The sequence below is a fragment of the Lissotriton helveticus genome, chromosome 11 (assembly GCF_964261635.1).
Source record: "Lissotriton helveticus chromosome 11, aLisHel1.1, whole genome shotgun sequence".
In the NCBI taxonomy this organism is placed as follows: domain Eukaryota; kingdom Metazoa; phylum Chordata; class Amphibia; order Caudata; family Salamandridae; genus Lissotriton; species Lissotriton helveticus.
In genome coordinates this window covers 238,471,079-238,488,984 of record NC_136072.1, presented here as the reverse complement: position 1 = coordinate 238,488,984, position 17,906 = coordinate 238,471,079, and the positions used below count along the sequence as shown (strand labels likewise).

General features: G+C 44.5%; 1 protein-coding gene across 2 annotated transcripts in view; it reads left to right on the top strand.

Moving 5' to 3' along the window:
* The window catches only part of PFN2 (profilin 2), a 103,103-nt gene extending 85,559 nt beyond the window's left edge, over nt 1-17,544 (top strand). The window contains exon 3 of one of the 2 annotated variants that reach the window (XM_078668041.1): nt 15,295-17,544. In XM_078668041.1, the coding sequence (XP_078524167.1) occupies nt 15,295-15,392 (98 nt within the window). In that variant the 3' untranslated portion in view covers nt 15,393-17,544. Of the gene's footprint in view, nt 1-14,992 lie in introns of both variants that reach the window. The other variant, XM_078668042.1, reaches the window with a different exon arrangement.
* The last annotated feature ends 362 nt before the right edge of the window (nt 17,545-17,906 follow it).

The window sequence follows — 17,906 nt, the reverse complement described above, 5'->3', positions numbered from 1 at the left end:
GTTGGTGACAGACTCCACGGGGCTTGGATCCAGCCTTCCCTGTAGGAAATCCTGCCACACCAGGATACAATGTCCCCAAGTTCTCCAGTATTAGGGTGTCTTTCATAGATTCACATGCTTGAATATCCCCCGTCGACGGAGTGGGAGTCCCACGGTAAATATCTATATATATATATATCATAAAACCTTGAAATATGTAATAGAAAAAAGGCATAACAAGCCTACACATTTCTACATAGGAATGCATGGCAAAGGAAAAAAACATTTGCAGTCTATCATTGTCATTATGTTGGTCCAAACCACAGCCAATCAGGCGCCAGCAACCCTCTAGAACCTTCTCCTCAGAGCTCAGCACCTCAGATTTTCGTAGCACAAGAGTGACCACAGAGTCTATGAGGAGAAGAGAGCCTCTGAGGGGAGGAGGGTGGGTCGCATGTGAATCTATGAAAGACACCAATTCTGGAGAACCACCTGTTTACAGGTAAGTAACAATTGTTGTTCTCCAGTATTAGGGTGTCTTTCATAGATTCACATGCTTGAATATAGAATAGAAAGCAGTAATATCCGAAGAAAACTTCCCAGCATGATACACATGCATAGACTTATAAGAGCAAATATGTCTATAGTCATGCAAGACATACAGTAATAAGGTAAACCATAATGGAGGAGGGAAGACAGGGGCTCACCTTATTGGGAAGAAAAAAAAATAGCGAAGCATAGCCTGTCCCACTGCAGTGTCTGCTTTAATGGCACCCAGGCAGTAGTGTTTCGTAAACGTGTGCCTGCTTGACCACATGGCTGCTCTGCAAATCTGATGCAGCGGCACACCGTCAAACAGGGCAGTTGAAGACGACATCGCCCTGGCAGAATGGGTCCTCACTGAAGACTGTAGAGGCTTGCCTGCCCGTTGATGGCTGAAAGCAATGGCTGAGGAAACCCCACGAGCAATTGTAGGTTTGGGAACTGGACGCCCTTAGTGGAAACGTCCATAAGCTATGAAGATGGCATATGTCAGCAGCTGCATAAATCCATCTAGCTATGGTGTGTTTAGACACTGCTTGTACTTGCCGTATATTTCCATAGGCAATAAAGAGTTGATCGGATTTGAGAATGACAGAGGTCCTTTGCAAATAGAATTTTAAACCATCGTCTGATGTCAAAGGTATGTAATGCCCTCTCCGCAGGGGATTGCGGATTAGGAAAAAACATCTTTAAGATAACTGGTTCATTCAGGTGAAAATCCGAAGGCACCTTAGGCATAAACCTTGGGTTTGTACGTAGCACCACAGAATTGGACGTGAATTGTAAGAAAGGTGAATTGACAGTGAGAGCTTGAACATACAGACTCTTCTAGGTAAAGTTACCGCTAGCAAAGAGAAAAAACGTTGCATGTTAGGAATGTGAAATACATCCTGACAATTGGCTCAAGTGGGTGGCGCATGAGCTGCGCTAATACTACATTAAAATGCCATGATGGAGGCGGACGACGTACAGGTGGAAACATTGAGTAGTCCCTAAAAGAACTGTTGTATTCTTGAAGAATAAAGAGAGATGGACTCATCCTGACGTTACCTTGAAATGGCTGCCAAAAAGACCTTCAACGTTGTAGGAGATAAGCCTGATCTTGCCAGGTGCAAGAAAAAGGTAATATCTGGTCCGGCGTTGCATGAAATGGGTGAACCCCAGCAGATGAACACCAAATGCAGATTTTTATTTTTTTTAAAGACTGCCTGTGATCAACACCAACTCCAGGTAAATTCAGTCCCCAGACGTACTCACTTTATAGAGACACACCTTAAGTGCGCAGGCCCTAATTGTTTCCCATTATTAACAGAGTTCCTCATCAGCCTTCATACACGTCTCTGTGTATCAACACAGTAACAGTGCTCAGCTACCCATAGAGTCCCAGCCTTCACTCTCACTTGGGGTAAGGTTCAGTATTATCATTAGTACAGATAGCCCTTACAGCACCTCTACCATCTTGCCTGCCGTCCCTATACTTAATATTCTTCTCTTTGTTTTTCTTCTCACATAATCAGTACCCGGCTTGGTGTCCTTGTGAGTATCTTTTTCCTTTCCCTCCTTCACCCACTGTTGGCACATACACCTCACGCGGCTGCGCATTCTAGCCGTCTGGTACTTTTTGATTTTATGACCTTTTACCCAATTGGTCGCATTTGTGCATGCATGTGCCATATGCTTATTTTATTATTTTTTCTTTTCCTAGATGTCCCTAAATCATAGATCCTGATGAGACCCTAGATCACGTACAGGTATATCACGTACAGGGTCGAAACGTCGTTGACAACCAAAGAAAGCTAACCATTAACAGCTCACATTATTGTATATAGCTTCTGTATATTATGGATTGAGTTGCTAAATGGTCGACTTTTTTGAATACCTAGGAAACCTTGTAAAAAAAACTGTCCCAATTATGTCACCAATATTTTAGGTTCTTGTTTCTCACTGGGGACACTACGCACATTTTTCTTTTTCATTGTATATAGAATTTTGTTTGTAAAATTTAAAATGATTGTATCAAACTAAAATCTTAGGTGTATGTGGTTTCTGGTTTCTTTGCCCTCGTGACATCATTTTAACCCTTCTATTGCGATTGTGCACCTTGTTATCTATATTGATTCTATTATTCCACAGGAACCACTGTTCCTGACAATAATTTACCCACCCAGGTTGCTTAGTGAGTTGGGTTCCCTTGTCCTTTTTCACGCCATTCCATCGGAGGGCAAGACTGTATTGCCCATAGTTGGTGGGAGGGACTAAGGGTGCAGCACTGCCCACTCCCTCACCAAAAGAACTACTTCCCGGTGTCTAGTGGCGTGGGCCTGTGCTTGGGATGAGTTTCAGAGGGGGTCCCCTAGGGGGAAGAGCTCTGTAAAGGGACCTCCTGTAGAGATCAGGGCCAGAGAAGCCTTTTCTTTTCTTGTGTGGCTGACGATGCATTCCCTACGACTGCACTGTACAGGTAGTGTGATCTTTGGGAAGGTACCGACAGCTGCACTAAAGGTTAAAATGGTTCCAACTCATAGTATCCAGTAACTAGGTTAATTTTTAATCAGCCTAAAGCATGTCAACTCCTTGGATTATAAAGCTCCTTTTTTTGACAATCTGTAATGGTTACCAAGGAGATTCAATATGGAGGGGACTTCTAGACAGTCTCACCTGAAGTTTGGTAATTTCTTCAATTGACTAGGCATTGCGAAAACATACATCTCATTATTAGACACTGGGCTCATGAGTACCAAGTCTTTCTAGAGAGCCAATGTTTTTCATCTCTGGCAGCTTAAGTTGTGCTGCACATACTTTAATCTACCAAGAAGTTTGAATGGTATGAAAGTTCTGGTTTTACGCTGCGTCACTATAAAACTATAATGGGATTCTCATTATGATGGTTTGCGTGAAGGTGGTTCTAACAGATTAGTAATACAGCAAATGGCAACTGTTCAGTGTTTTGTGTGTGAGGAATATTCAGACAGATGTCATTATTTACACCTGGTTTCATAAAATACATTCTGGCTGAAAGGACTTATTTGAATATATTTTCTGGTGCATGGCAGGGTCATAGTCTGTGAAACGACCTAATGATTGTAGATTTTAATGCACATTTCAGAGCCGATAAGTTAGTACATTTATGGATTGAGCTCATTCTGGTGTAGATCACATGTTCTGCACACTCCTGTCATTTGATGTTGGGTATGCATATTGGCAAGTCATTTTTCTTTAAAATCTTCGACCTCGAAACCTCTCATAATTCCTCCCTGAATGCCAAAATTCAACACAACAAAAACTCCATTCTCGTTTCAAAGCCCACCCCTAATAAAAAAACAAAAAATAAAGATTGAGCAGAAACTGCTTCTAGAGAGGTGGACACCGCATCAAATGCATGCGTGACTAATGGGTTCGGGGTTCCATCCTACAGCCCGGTAATGACTAATATATGTTCCCTTTGATGGCGGACATCTTTTGGGCTCTCAGGTTGACACTATGCTTCCAAAGCTACTGATGGTTCAATATGCTATGTGACATTTTCATTTATTTCAGTGCATTTGAGTGACATTTCAAAGACTATGAATGACACTTTCTCAGGAGCCAAATCAAGTCATAATCCAAGGTGATCAAAGCCAGGCACAGTTTAACTGATTTAGATATGGGAAATCTGGTAGCCTGTAAGTGGTATGTACTTGGGGTCTCTCAGCTCCTTGCGTGTGCACAACCTAATATAAGGGCGGCTAGCAGCATCCGTGAAAGACCGTTATGTTGTCTATGGGGAGGGGGGCCAGAAGCAGGAGAGCCATGTTAAAGATATGCTCTTGCCTGACTTCCCTATAGTGCGGCCACAACAAAAACAAAATCCAGGATCCTGCACATTGTGACCTCCTCACTACCCACTAATAGTTAGGAAGCCTTCTTGAAGGAAAATGAGCAACACAGGCAGATCACAAAGCAGCAGCCAGTCAGTTACAGGCTCTGCTGACTTAGTAACGTTCATCGCTGAAAATAAAAGTAGTTGGACCTGCACCAGGCTCACCCCAAAAATGAGTTAGTGATACTTACTCCATAAGTTATGCTGAACTCAACTTGGTGAGCAGAAGCTGACTTCAGAGGTCCGCTGTACCTTACACAGGCAGCTCAAAATGATCATGACTATGAAAATGCACATCTGTGGACGGAGTGCCAATTCGGTACGGGCCTGGCTGCACGAGCCTCCCAGGCAGTAGCGGTCCGGCCCACGAACTCGACTCCTTGCTGGGCATGGCATTCATAAGACTGATTGTACAGTGGAATGCAGTCATCTGGGATGTTGAGCCTGGGCCCATTAAAGCAGCGGCTGGGGCCCACAACTCTGAAACTTTATTCATAAACTGCTGCCTGTGCTGGCGGCCACACCCGCCTATAAGTGTGACACAACGCTCTCTTCAGTGTGTCCTGGCTGTCTGGGTAATGACTCCTTGTGATGACGTCAGTAAATCAGGGCTCGACATCCGAAAAATGGTACTAGTCCTGCAGGTCTAGTACCATGGAAAATCCCCTCGACCTGACACCAACCCACTTGACCTCCGTCTCTGAAAACGGAGAGCAAAAGTGACAAGATAACAAGATTTAAAGGCATGTTTATTGCTCATTTCCTTTGTGAGCAATAAAAATGCCTTTAAATCGTGTTATCTTGTCACTTTAGCTCTGTTTTTAAAGACAGAAGACCAAAGTTAGTTTGATTTCCTACTCGCCAGAAAGGGCGAGTAGGACCTAAAAATAGCTCGTCCTCATCCATTCTCCCTCTCAAATGCGAGCGGGTGAGTGGTTTTGTCGAGCCCTGTAAATGTATCCAGTAGTGCAGCGCCAGTAATTACGTTACATTGTAGCAGAATCATTTGTGGTAGCTTAGCTAGAGCTGCGAGCCGCTGCAACCCAGCCCCCACCCCAGCCCGGAGCAGCGCGGACTGCTCGTTGCCATTTCAGTTTTACTCAGTCAGTGGTGAATTAGCAGTGCTCTGGCTAAGCTTGACAGTTGAGGAGGCGCTGTAATGCGTGACTTTTCCTTTCAGTGCATTAATGTGGACCACCACACTTACATGCATTAGTCTAACGCCTGATTTGTGGTACTTGGCAGGGCTGTACTGGAAAAAATAAAAGATCCAGATGCTTCCAAAGCAGTCGGAGCAATCTAGATGCATCTTACTAAGTCTGGGTTTCAACATTAACAGATACAAGGAAGTGCAAGGCCTGCCACACCACCACAATGGCCAGGCTTCAAACAGCACCATCCTACCAAGAGAGTGAAGTCCTTTCCGATGGGTAGAATTAGAGCCAGTGGTTGTGGTAAAGGCAATCGTTGCTCTTGAAAGGGACCTACCCCTCAAAACATTGACTTTCCCATGATGTACCCTGATTACACCTGTCGTTGGGAGGATTGTGGTACTCCTTTCAAGCTGGGAGGAAATGTGGGCCCTATTTGTGGTTCAACAAGGATACTGCTTGGAGTGCCACACTAAGTATATCACCACAACATCACGCAATCAGTCAGGAACATAAACAACTGCTCAAGTACAAGCATTCAGCAATATACCTGCACCCCTACACTAGAGGGGCAAAGGATTGTACTTGCTGTGCTTCGAAATTCCCAAAAAGGATGGTATCCTCTTGCCTATTCTCTACCTCATGCGTATGAATGTGACAAGAGTGCATGAGCTAAAAACTCTGCTCTGCATTAGAGACCACATGGCGACCTTTGATTTGAAGCATGCTTCTACATCTTCATTCATCGGGCAAATCTCCACCATTGATATGTGGACAACACGACCAAGTGCAGGTTCTACCATTTGGGTGACATAACCGCTTTAAGGGTTATGACAAAACGCCTATTGGTGAGTGTACTATATGTTCGACGGAGTGCCATGCATGTGTTTCCTTATCTGGATGATTGGCTGATAAACAGCAGCTGCTGCCCGAAATTCCTAGCACACAACTAAAGCAGCAGTGTCGCTTCCTCAAAGGTTTTTTGATTCTTCAGATAACCTATCCTTTGTGAGAACTGTAATGACACTATTTGGTATGATGGCCTTCTATATAGTAATATTAGTGAAAGCAACCTGCATGTGCGCCCACTACTGGAGTGTCTGACCAGGCAGAGGTTAGCAGCATAGAATCACTGGGAATATATAGTGTTGGTAGTGCACTGGGTCAGCACAACCTCCAATGAAACAACAAAAATGTGTCTCTGGGCAGGCCTTTACTGGACCTTTGGCTACAGGTGATCATTGCCACAGATGCCTTGTACAGCGTTTTACACACCCCTCTGGAAAAAAAAGTCCTAGTGATACCTGACAACATGCATTACATTAATAAAACCGTGGCACTGGGCTATTCAATCGGATGCAGCCTCTAGCGGCCTATTTGCCAGGGAGATCAATGACTTTGCAGGACACATTAGCAAGTACTTGAAGGCGCAATAAATCCAGAAGTACTTTGGCATACTTCTAAAAATCGAAAACTTCCACAAGTGATCTGTTTGTCATTGCGGGTGCAAAATGCCGACACTTTACCTCCACGTACCTACAATCACAGCTCATGGGCAGTGCACTAAAGATGAGCTGGCGAGGAATATTTTCATATCTTTTCGTACTCCTTCTGCTTCCAGATGTAGTGAGGAAGCTCTAGCAAGCATTGATGACTCATGATTGCAACAATGAGAAGATCGCTGTGGTTCCTAGTGCTTCTAGAAATGTTGGCCCAGCCACAAAGAAGCTGCAAACCAGAGCTGATCTTGTAACACAGCCCCACAGGAAGCTGAAACCTGCAAACTTCAGGAAACAAACCTATCTGTTTGGCACCTGAAGCAATAAGAGTTGGGGGTAGCGCAACCTTTCTGACAAGTTTATGCTAATCCTGTGGAAGGCACTTAAGCCTACTTTATGTTATGTGGCAAATTTGAAGTATGTTGTCCATTATTGCATAATCCTTTAATGGCATTGGGCATGACCTGTTACCGCTTTTGCTTAGAAGGCAGGACTAGCTTACACATCCATTTAGTTAAGTTTAGCAGCAGTGGCTGCTTAAACACCAAAAAGGCTGCACACACCTCTACTCAAAATTAATTATGAAGGGTCTAGAGAGTTGTTCCTCCAAAAACACCAACAAGTACCCACATGAGCTGGATGCTGCTCTTTTAGAACTCTTGCGGCCAGACTGGAATTCGCTCCCATCCTCCATCAGAGGGCTCCAGAAGCATCTTGCCTTAAGCAAAGCCGTTGCTGGGTCAGCCATGCGCATTATAAATCCTATAATAATAATTCATGGGACCTCGGTGTTGTTCTCGCAAGGCTTATGAGGGCCCCTTTTTGAGCTGCTTCATTTATATGCAGTGCATACCTGTCATAGAAGACCGACCCTGCAGGATTTACAATTTAATGATTCGCAAAAAAATCCCCAAATTGGGGCTTCTCTGTAAAACTTGCGATTTATACACATGCTTCTGCAAAAATGTTGTAAAAACGTTTTTTACATACTCTGTTTATTGCCCTGCGCTGGGTCAGTAAAAGGGGATGGACAGAAGAGAGGCGTTTTCATTCTCCCTCCTGTGTGTGGTGACAGCATTACAAACTTGGAATCAGAGCCTCCCTTCAAGAAGCAGAAAAACACCCTGCAGTCATTCTTCCCCTGTCACCTATTGCCAGCCCTCCCATCTCAACTGCCACCCCTGAGTTTTCTTCCCTGCCATTCCTGGTCACATTTTTCTAGCTCACTGCCCCCTCCTCCCCTCTGCATTGGCCTCCTGCTTAGAGCAGCATGAAACACATGTCACTGCAAGGAGGTGGTAAGCAGCCCCCTCCTCCAACCTTACATTAAAATGGGAGCGTTGAAGAGCCACATTAACAGCACCCTCCATCAGAATGTATTTTATGCTGGGAAGAGACTTGTCAGAATTGTGCCAAAGTGCATGCTTTATTTTGTAATCTGCACTGTGGCGTCGACATCCCTCTTTATAGCTCTGGCTTGTTGTGTGGTGCTGGTTGGTCCACAGGATTTTGGGGGCAGGCACATTGTGTCCCTGCCACAAAAATGTGGCACGTTTGTGCTTGCCACATTTAGCAAGCCAGACCCAAGGTGGTCTGTTAAGAAGAGTGAGGTGTAGGCACCAACAGCAGTAGAATAACCTTTCATTTAGGTTTACAGGGATAGAGTTGTCTTGAACAAATCCAAGCTAGTTTCTCAATTTCATGTAAACTAAATCACTGACGTATCTACCAGTTTTCTTTCTGAATTCTGACAACTGCCGAAAAGCAATGAACACATTACATTTAAACAGAGCATTAATGTGTTACATTGACGGAAACAAGTTTTTGGTAAGCTTGTTTGTTGTATTTTCCAAATCCTCGCTTGGTAAATCCCATATCGATGCCAGGTTTGGCAAGTGATGTCCAGCTTTTCGTTATTTCTTTTGGAGTTTTGGCCAAACGGTACTAAGAACTTTATTTCAAACATTGGCTTACTTGTCTTGCTAGGGATTACTTTAGGTGGTTTCCATTGTTTGGTAGCCTATGCAGAGCATGAAATCTTCAGCAGCACATGCTACTAAAGGAAAATATTACTTTCCTTGTAACGGTCATTTTGTAGTGCTGTATATTCACATACGTTCTTTGCCACCACAGATACAAGCTAATTAAGGTGTTTATCTTCATTTGCACCATGCAATTGTACACAATTGCATTGTAAGCTTTACTTACACTTGCGAGTTTGGGGGAAGGGGAGTGCATTCTAAAGTGAAGTATTTTTCCTGGAGCGTGGTGGGATTGGGTTGAAGTCAAAAGATATTGCGAAATTAGTCTTGGAAGAAAAACTTCCAATGGTCTGCACCCCACACCTAGGGGTGAAAGTCTGTAAAACATGATTCCACACTAGTATAAGCTACACACCAGTAGGCACAGGGTAAGTAATATTTTCAACTGATAGAAACATCTAGCCGCAGATTCCTTGCCCTTGAACTTCCCAGACTGGATCCGGAAGATTTTTCTTGAGCAGTACCAGTACGCCGGTAGGTGGAGTTACAAGACTCGTGTGGCATAGTATTTGTCAGTATGACGTCTGTCATCTATATAGGCGCCACCTCGGTGCACTGATGTCAGTTCTTTTCTTTCTGCGCCAGCCAGCATAGATCCATCAAAGACAGCTACTCTGTCATTTTGTTACAGACTTTTTTCGACTTAGTCGAACTTTGTTAGTGGTGTGTAAGTTTTCTGTATGTCTAAGAGGACCTCTGGATTCACACCGTGTGGTTCCTGTCACCGCCTAATGTTTGTCACGTATCCCCACCTGGTGTTTCTTTGGTGCCTGGAGCGCGACCATGACCCGAAGTCGTGCTCCGACTGCCGAGCCATGGCACAGAAAGATTTGACTGAGTAGTCACTAAAGCTGCTTGTGGAACGGCGTCAGGCACCTCGGTGGTCTCTCTCCCGGGTGAGAGAAAGGTCTGAGCACCACTCTGGGGGCTCCAAGTCTGTTCTCCCACTCCAAGGGGTCCGGTAGGAAGCACCATAAGAAGCACAGTAAGTCGAATTGTGCTTTGATTGCACCCGGTCTGTCACCGGACATAACAGAGAAGTCTGTGTGCAAGGCCTCGTTCTGCGGAACAAGTGGCGAGGTTGGCTCAGCGTTTTCACTCTGCCGGGGCCAGGAGCGACCCCCGCCCAAATTGAGGAATTTTGACACCATGTGCGCCATTTTTGGGCGACATGACTCCTCTGGCGTGTCTTCAGGCACGTGAACTCAGCGGAACGAGATCCATGGGGTTTCGCACCATCAGCTCAGTCCTGACACCCTGGCTCCTCTTGGATTCATTCCCAGATCCAGATCCAGACCAGCTCAGGTCATACCTCCTTGACCTTCCCTGACACATTGACTCCCGATGACGGCAGCCCCATTCTTTTCCCCGATGAGAGCCGGTTGGGCAGCTACTGACGCTGAGACCAGTCGCCGACGGAGCCTCTGGGCTCTGTCGTTTCCTCAGTCTTATTCTGAAGGGCTAGGATTTGAGGAAGATAAGGAGAGGCCGCAGGATCCCTTAGAAATCCCACTTTATACTGAGTAGGAAATGGACTGGTATGAGGAACTGGGTGATGCCAGTACCTGGATACCTCTCCGGAGCCTGGCATGCTTTCCCCTCCTAACCCAACTACTGAGGACGTAGCTTCTTTTGCCATTGTGGTGCGTAGAGCTGCGGAGGTCTACAACCTGCAGCTTCCTACTGAGGCTGGCAAGACCAATGTCTTGACCGAGTTCTTGCAGACTGGTATCTTCACCTAGGAACCCTTGCTGCCTTTCAATAAGGCCTTACAGACACGTTGTTCTAGGGACTTGATCCAAACCCAGCACCGGGGCTTCTGTGAATAGAAATATTGCCCGCCTCCACTGCCCTGGGCGACCCAGCCTTCCTCACATCGCATCCAACCACAGAGAGCTTGGTGGTCCAAGCAGCTACCTCCGTTGGCACATTCTCTTCTGCACCTCCAGCTAGGGAATCCAAGAGGCGGGATCGTGTAGAAAGAAAATGTTTTCTTCCACCAGTCTAGCACTGCGGTCAGTATACCCTGTTGGACCGTTTCTCCCATTCCCTATGGGAGCTTGTTGTGCAGTTGCTGCCACAAGTCCTGGAGTAGGTCCAGGCTATCCTCTCCAAAGCTGGTACTGACAGAGATGACGCAAAGTTTACTATTCGCTGTGGCCTCGACACAACAGATTTGCTAGGCAGAGCAATTTCCTAGACTGAGTTAGTTAGGTGCCAAACCTGACTGAGAACGTATGGCTTCTCTGGGTATGTCCAAGCCAACCTGATGCACATGCCTTTTGATGGCTCGCATCTCTTCGGAGATGGGGCGGATGTGGCATTGGAGTGCTTCAAGGAGTCGCAGGCTATGACTAAGTCCTTGGGCCTTCCGTCTTTCGCTCCTTTTGTGGCTACGTAAGGCACTTCCAGCCGCACTAGCCCGATCCTAGCCAGAGGTTTGCGCAAGTTCTGGAACCTCTGTGTGGGCGTGGCTCGCCCTAAGCCTGTGGGTCGGGCAGCCAAAAGCCATTTCAGGCCACAAACTCTTCCCCTCCCCTTTCTCCTCTGCTTCCAAACCCTCCTAGTCCGATCCTCCAGGATCATGGGCGTCCAGTTGGTGGCAGGATACCATCGCCTCCACCACTGGCGGTACATCACCTCTGACAGGTGGGTTCTCAAGATAGTCCGAACTGTCTACTCCCTCCCCTTCAAGAATACCCCTCCCTCCATGCCTCCTACATACAGTCTGCTGAAGGAGGATCACCTTACTTTACTTTGAGAGGAAGTTAAGACTCTTGGCCAAGGGAGCTATTGAGAGGGTTCCGGTGCCAGAAGTAGGCTGTGGTTGCTTTTCCAGCTACTTTCGGGTCCCCAAAAAGGACGGATGCCTTAGTCCTATCCCCGACCTCAGAGCTCTCAACTACTTCTTCAAAAAAGAGAAGTTCAAGATGCTTACTCTGGCTCAGATTCTTTCTGCCATAGCCCCTGGAGTCTGGATGGTAGTGCTGGACTTGCGGGACGCTTACATAATATTCCCATCCTGCCTGCCCATTGTTTCTACTTGCGGTTTACGATGAGCCCACAAACATTTTCAGTTTGCCGTTCTCCCCTTTGGCCCCACCAGCTTCCCTCTGGAGTTCTCCAAGGTGATGGCGGTGGGCGCAGCTTATCTGCAGAGACCGGGGTTCCAGTCTTCTCCTATCTCGATGACTGGCTGTTGAAGGTGGGCTCACCCCGAAAGGTGGTCTTCCCACCTCCAGACTATGGCAAACCTCCTGCATTCACTGGGGTTCACTATTGGCGTAGGTGTCACACCTGACTCCTTCCCAGATGCTACCTTTCATCTGAGCTGTTCTGGGCACAGTGCAGTTTCGGGCAGATCTTCCGGACAACTAGTCCAGGACATTCAGGCTATGATACTGATGTTTCAGCCTCTGTCCTAGATATCAGTGGTACTGACTGAGGCTGCTGGGCCTCATGGCCTCCTGCATTCTGCAAGTGACTCATGCCACACAGCACATGCGGGCTCTGCAGTGGGACCTGAAGTTCCAGTGGGTGCAGCATTGGGGAAATCTCACCAACTGGTCAAGATTTCTGTGGGAACTGCATGAGATCTGCCGTGGTGGCTGACAAACCGCGAATGGGTTACCAGCAGACCCCTCTTCTTTCCCCAACCAGATCTCACAGCAGTGACAGATGTCACTCCTGGGATGTGGCAGCCATCTGGGAGAGGTGGAGATCAGAGGACTCGGGGCTCCAGTAGAAGCCGGGCTCCATCGAAACCTGTTGGAGCTACATGCGATTCGACTGGCACTGAAAGCTTTCTTACCATCTATCAAGGGAAGGTTGGTTCAAGTGTTCACAGGCAACAACACCTTTGTGGTTTTGCAATAAATAGGGCGGAGTGGAGTCGTGGACACTGTCAGGTCCATAGGGAGGTCCTCTTTGGCCGTTCGGTCCTACAGGACATTCTGGTTTAAACTTTTCTGCAGTCCCTCCTCCAGGGGTGGTATTGCTTGGGTATCTGTTCAAAGGCAAGGAATCTGGAGCTAGAAGTCTCTTATCAGATGGAGAAGTTACTTAACTTAGGTAACGCCTTATCTGCTAGAGACATGATCTAGCCGCAGATACCTTACCAACACACCCATCCTCCCCAAACTGCGGATCAGTTGATCAGGGCTATTCCTCTTCAGGGCTCTAGTTGTCTAAAGCCAACACTGTCTGCTTCATGGCTCCTCTTCTGGGGTGCAAAGTCATGAAAAGTACTGATATCGGTGCGCCTAATTGGCACCTAAATAGTCAATGCAGACGTCATAACATGACACCAATGACGTCACGAGAAGCGGAATGCCAAAAAGTTCACTACATGTTTGTTTTACATAAAAATAATCTGTTTTCCCCAACTAGATCCATTACTTGGAAACAGCCAGACAGGTCGGAGACAGAATATGAAAAGCTGCTTTCTTAAAGTGTGCATTTGAAGCGCCTGTGATTACTAGAACCATCGGCTCCTCGTGGGCCTTGTTCCACTCTATTACCCTTCCTTCGCCCGTTGCCTCTCGTCCGTCCCCCAGGCAGCTATCAGAGACCCACGCTGGCTTTGAGCCCCTCACCATGCTCTCGACTGCTCGGACTGAAGCAGTGCACACACTCTGCGGTAGCAAACCATTCGTCACAGCACGAACCATAGAACAATAGGTCTGTCGCCTTCATGGCTCCGCTTCTGGTGTGCAAAGTCATGAAAAGTACTGATATCTGTGGGCCTAGGTGGCACCTATATAGTCAATGCTGACGTCATACGAATACCATGACGCCAACGACGTCACGCGAAGTCGACTGACGCCACCGCCCAGCGCTCATGGGGGTTCTGCAAGAAATAACTTCTGGTCTGATGCCTGGGAAGTTCAGAAGTAAGGAATCTGCGGCTAGGTCATGTCTCTGCCAGATATCGGCGTTACTGAAGGTGAGTAACTTGTCCTTCACTTCTACTGCTGCAAGTCGGCTTTTAGCGCAGTCTTCTCCAAAAAACATGGACTTTAAGTAAAACTAAATGCATCATTTTTAAGTTTAACTGCTGAAGAATGTGTGAAAAAATTCCCATATTAGATGGACTCTGTATGAATTTAAGATTCGGGTTTAAATATATATTTTTTTAACCACAAATGTGGTGGCCGCTTTATTGTGAATAGTTTAATGACTCTTGTGTTACTGTAATTTACATAGTGCCCAGTTTACCAATGTAGTTTAGGAACATGGCGGACTACCTTTTTTTTTTGTGGGTGTGTGGGCGGGGGGGGGGGGGGTTGTGCAACGATAACGTTCATAATGTAGAAATGTAGAAATTATTGCATCTAATCAATCATATGGTGGCCACCAATGATCAGCTTTCACCACTTGACACAAATTTCTGTAGAATATTTACAAAAGACTGCTTATACTTGTTTTATATTTTGTGCCATCATTGTTATATACCTGTCCTTTAACTAGAGGATGGATTACTATGGACAATTAATAATAATCCTGGAGCAGTCTCGACATAAAAAAATATTTTGCTTCAGGGATGCTCTTATTCTTTTGCAATCCAACCTACTAATTACACTGGGCTGACTCTGGGTCACACATTTCTAACAGCAAAGTAGCCAATAAAGCCGATTGAAGGGATTTTCCAAATCGTTTGTACACTAGAGACAAACGGGGTGTTTGCTTTCTGAATAATTTCAGCTTCTTGTCTTTACTGTTCCCTCCTACCATTCTCCCAAGTTTGTTTGCTGTGCTTGCCGGATGGCTTTATCCTCTGTTATAACAAGTTTACCGTGCGAATGTGCTTATATGCTATAATTACTAGCATCTGTTGCAGTGTCGTCTATAACTTGCACTACTTTCTTTGTTTTTCTTGCTTTTTTTAAAACCTCTCTTCTCTTCTTTCTTTTCTTTCAGTCTTGGTCTTTGCAATGGGCAAAGAAGGGGTCCATGGAGGTGGATTGAATAAGAAGGCATACTCGATGGCAAAATACTTGAGAGACTCTGGGTTCTAGTCGTTAGGCAGACAAATGTACTAGGGGAGAATTGCTACTAAACTTTCCTATTAGTGGGAATAACTTGCAGTGTTATGGAAATTTTATTAGCAATGCTGGGTGATGGGGTATGAACCTGTGTCTCCTTTGTATCCCTTTGTTGGTGGGGAAAGGTGTTTTTTTTGTTTGTTCATGTTTGTTCTTTTGTTTCCTTGTGTACTCCAGCATTGGTTATTATCATGGCAAAAGAAGGTGTCCATGGAGGGCTGCTCAACAAGAAAGCATTTGAAATGGCTACATACCTGGGCAAGCTTGGATGCTAAGCAGCCTTTCCCCATCTACCTAGCAACTGTTCATCATCATCCAGTTGTGTTCGCAATGCTATCAGACTGTAGATGGTAGTTACATTTTTTTATTTACCCATATTTTTCTAATGTCACAACAGTACCCTTTCGTTCATTTGTTCGTGAACCACTCTATGTAACAAAATCTCATTTTCGCACCATTATTCAGTAAACACTAAAGATAAGCTGCATGATATTTTCAGGAGGAAATATGCCAATTCTGAATTTTGCTTTCTTTTAGCAATCAATAAAATACTGACAACTAAGACAAGTTTTGAAACACTACAAGTGCCGATTGTACAATCTATAATTTGATCCATGCCTTTTCCGCACTTGAGCAATTACAAGGCTCATTTAGTCTTCCTTTTGCAGAGCATGGTTGGGAGAAATATGCATGCATATCTGTTTTTTTTCTCCCCTTTTTCGTCCATGATATTTTAATTACATTTTCATTCAGTGCCTGGTTGATTAAACCATTTAATACCAATGTTGAATTACTTTTTAACAAGGTGCAATGTCTTGAAATTCATTTTCGTATTCAGCTTAAATATGGTATTGCAAACTTCATAGCTTGTAACATCTGCTTCTTGATTGTCAGTACAAGTGTAAAACTGCTTCAAAAGGTGCAAATGCATTTCCTCCTACGATTGTACCCCAACTATCTTCACTTTGAGTATCAAATGCCAAACAACTTTCATTTAAAAATATTATTGCAGCAGAAATGCTTCATTTACCTACTTTTCCGTACATTGTATTTTCAGAAAAGGTGTTCCATTTGTAATTAATCCCAAATGTATGTCTGCACAAGTGCCCCTTTCCCAAGCACCTTTTCTGTTCTAGTTTCAAAGGAGAATGTATCTGTACATAACTTTACGTTCAGCACTTGTGCTCACTGTGACTAAGTATACTAACCCGTAATCATTTACTGTTGTCACAGTACTTATTGTTTACAGTTGACTTCCAAAGTGGAAAGCTTTTAGCTATCATATAGTATGACTTGGGAGAAAATTGTAAAGAACAACAAGTCAGATTGAGTAAAGACATCTGACAGTGGGTTGCAATAGAAATTTCTCACACAGACTCGTTTTGACTTCAAAATGGGCAGTACTGAATGAAGCATTACTGAAGGATGACATTTAAATTGTTAGATGCCTTTTCTGAAAATAAAGCTTTGGGTGATCCAGCTGTAAAACGGTCATCCCTAAACTCGTTTTTTGGCATATATGAAGTTTATTGTCCAGGGACATTCCATCATGCATAGCTCAGCGCATTGTTACTTTTGTGAGCTCCTGTTGCATCAATAAATTGTTGAATTCTGCCATTCTGGATTTCCTTATCCCAATATAACCATCTGGAGTGTGTCCAATTTCAGTTTTTCATAGGACCAATTTTATTTGCAGCTTCATATTTTATACGACACTGGTGTCTTTTAAGAAGGGTAACTACCACCTTCAGCTGTATACTGGTAGTTGAGACACTAAACTGTTATAATGCTTATTTGTAGGTAATGTACAAAAATGCTGCTTTAATACCAATGTTTGGATGAAGGCTGGTAGTTTTTCAGAATTGTTGAAATAGTCTATTTCAAAATACAATATTGCATTTGGTCTACAAGATAGACCCGTGCTGCAGAAACTTGAGCAAGCTGTCTTCTGGCTATCTGAAACGTGTATCCAGACTGTCAGTTAAATCGCGGTACTAACCTTGCCCATTTAAAAATTAAAGAATTCTATACAAAAGAACAAATGGGAGATGGTATTGGTTGGAATAACTGACTTGGCTGTCTTGTGATAATTCAAATGTGTTCTGTGCCATAGTAATAAAAATGAACTTGAACTGTTACGTTACTGTTCTAAGATGGATTTTAACTGATCGGTAAGGATTGTCTTTTTCCATTGGCACTCGTTTAGGGACATTCTAGTATTTGCTTTATTGTTTGGGCCTTGTGGATTATGTACAGATTTAAGCAAATTCTTGTTGTTAATTTGTCTTTCCCTGCACTTTTTGTTACATCTGGGATACAGTCTGACTCATCTGATTTAATATGCATTTCAAAAAATGCCATAAACTATTAAAACACCTTGTTTACAGACAGATGAAATAAATTTATTCCAACCAAATATAAAAAAAACTTGGCTGTTGTGTTTCTTTGCAGTGAGTGTGAATCGTTTTGACATTCTCCTGGCGTTGATATACCACAAGTTGAAAGCACTATTATTCTGAGTGACTTGAGGACTGTACAGGAAACTACTGTAGTTCAGCTAAACTAAGGCTGGCAAAACCGTTAAAGTGGAAAATACCACATACGTATTTTATTAGTAAACTTTTCAAGGCTCAAAATGTTTATTTCCTCTTCTCTCTGTTGAAACGTAAGCATCATACTTGGACACATAACCTGATATTCTCCCAACCACCCCTCGATGCTGTTCTCAACATTGCTTGATGGTTCTGCCAGGCCATCTGTTCACAGAAAGCAGTGGCGTCTGGGGCTCC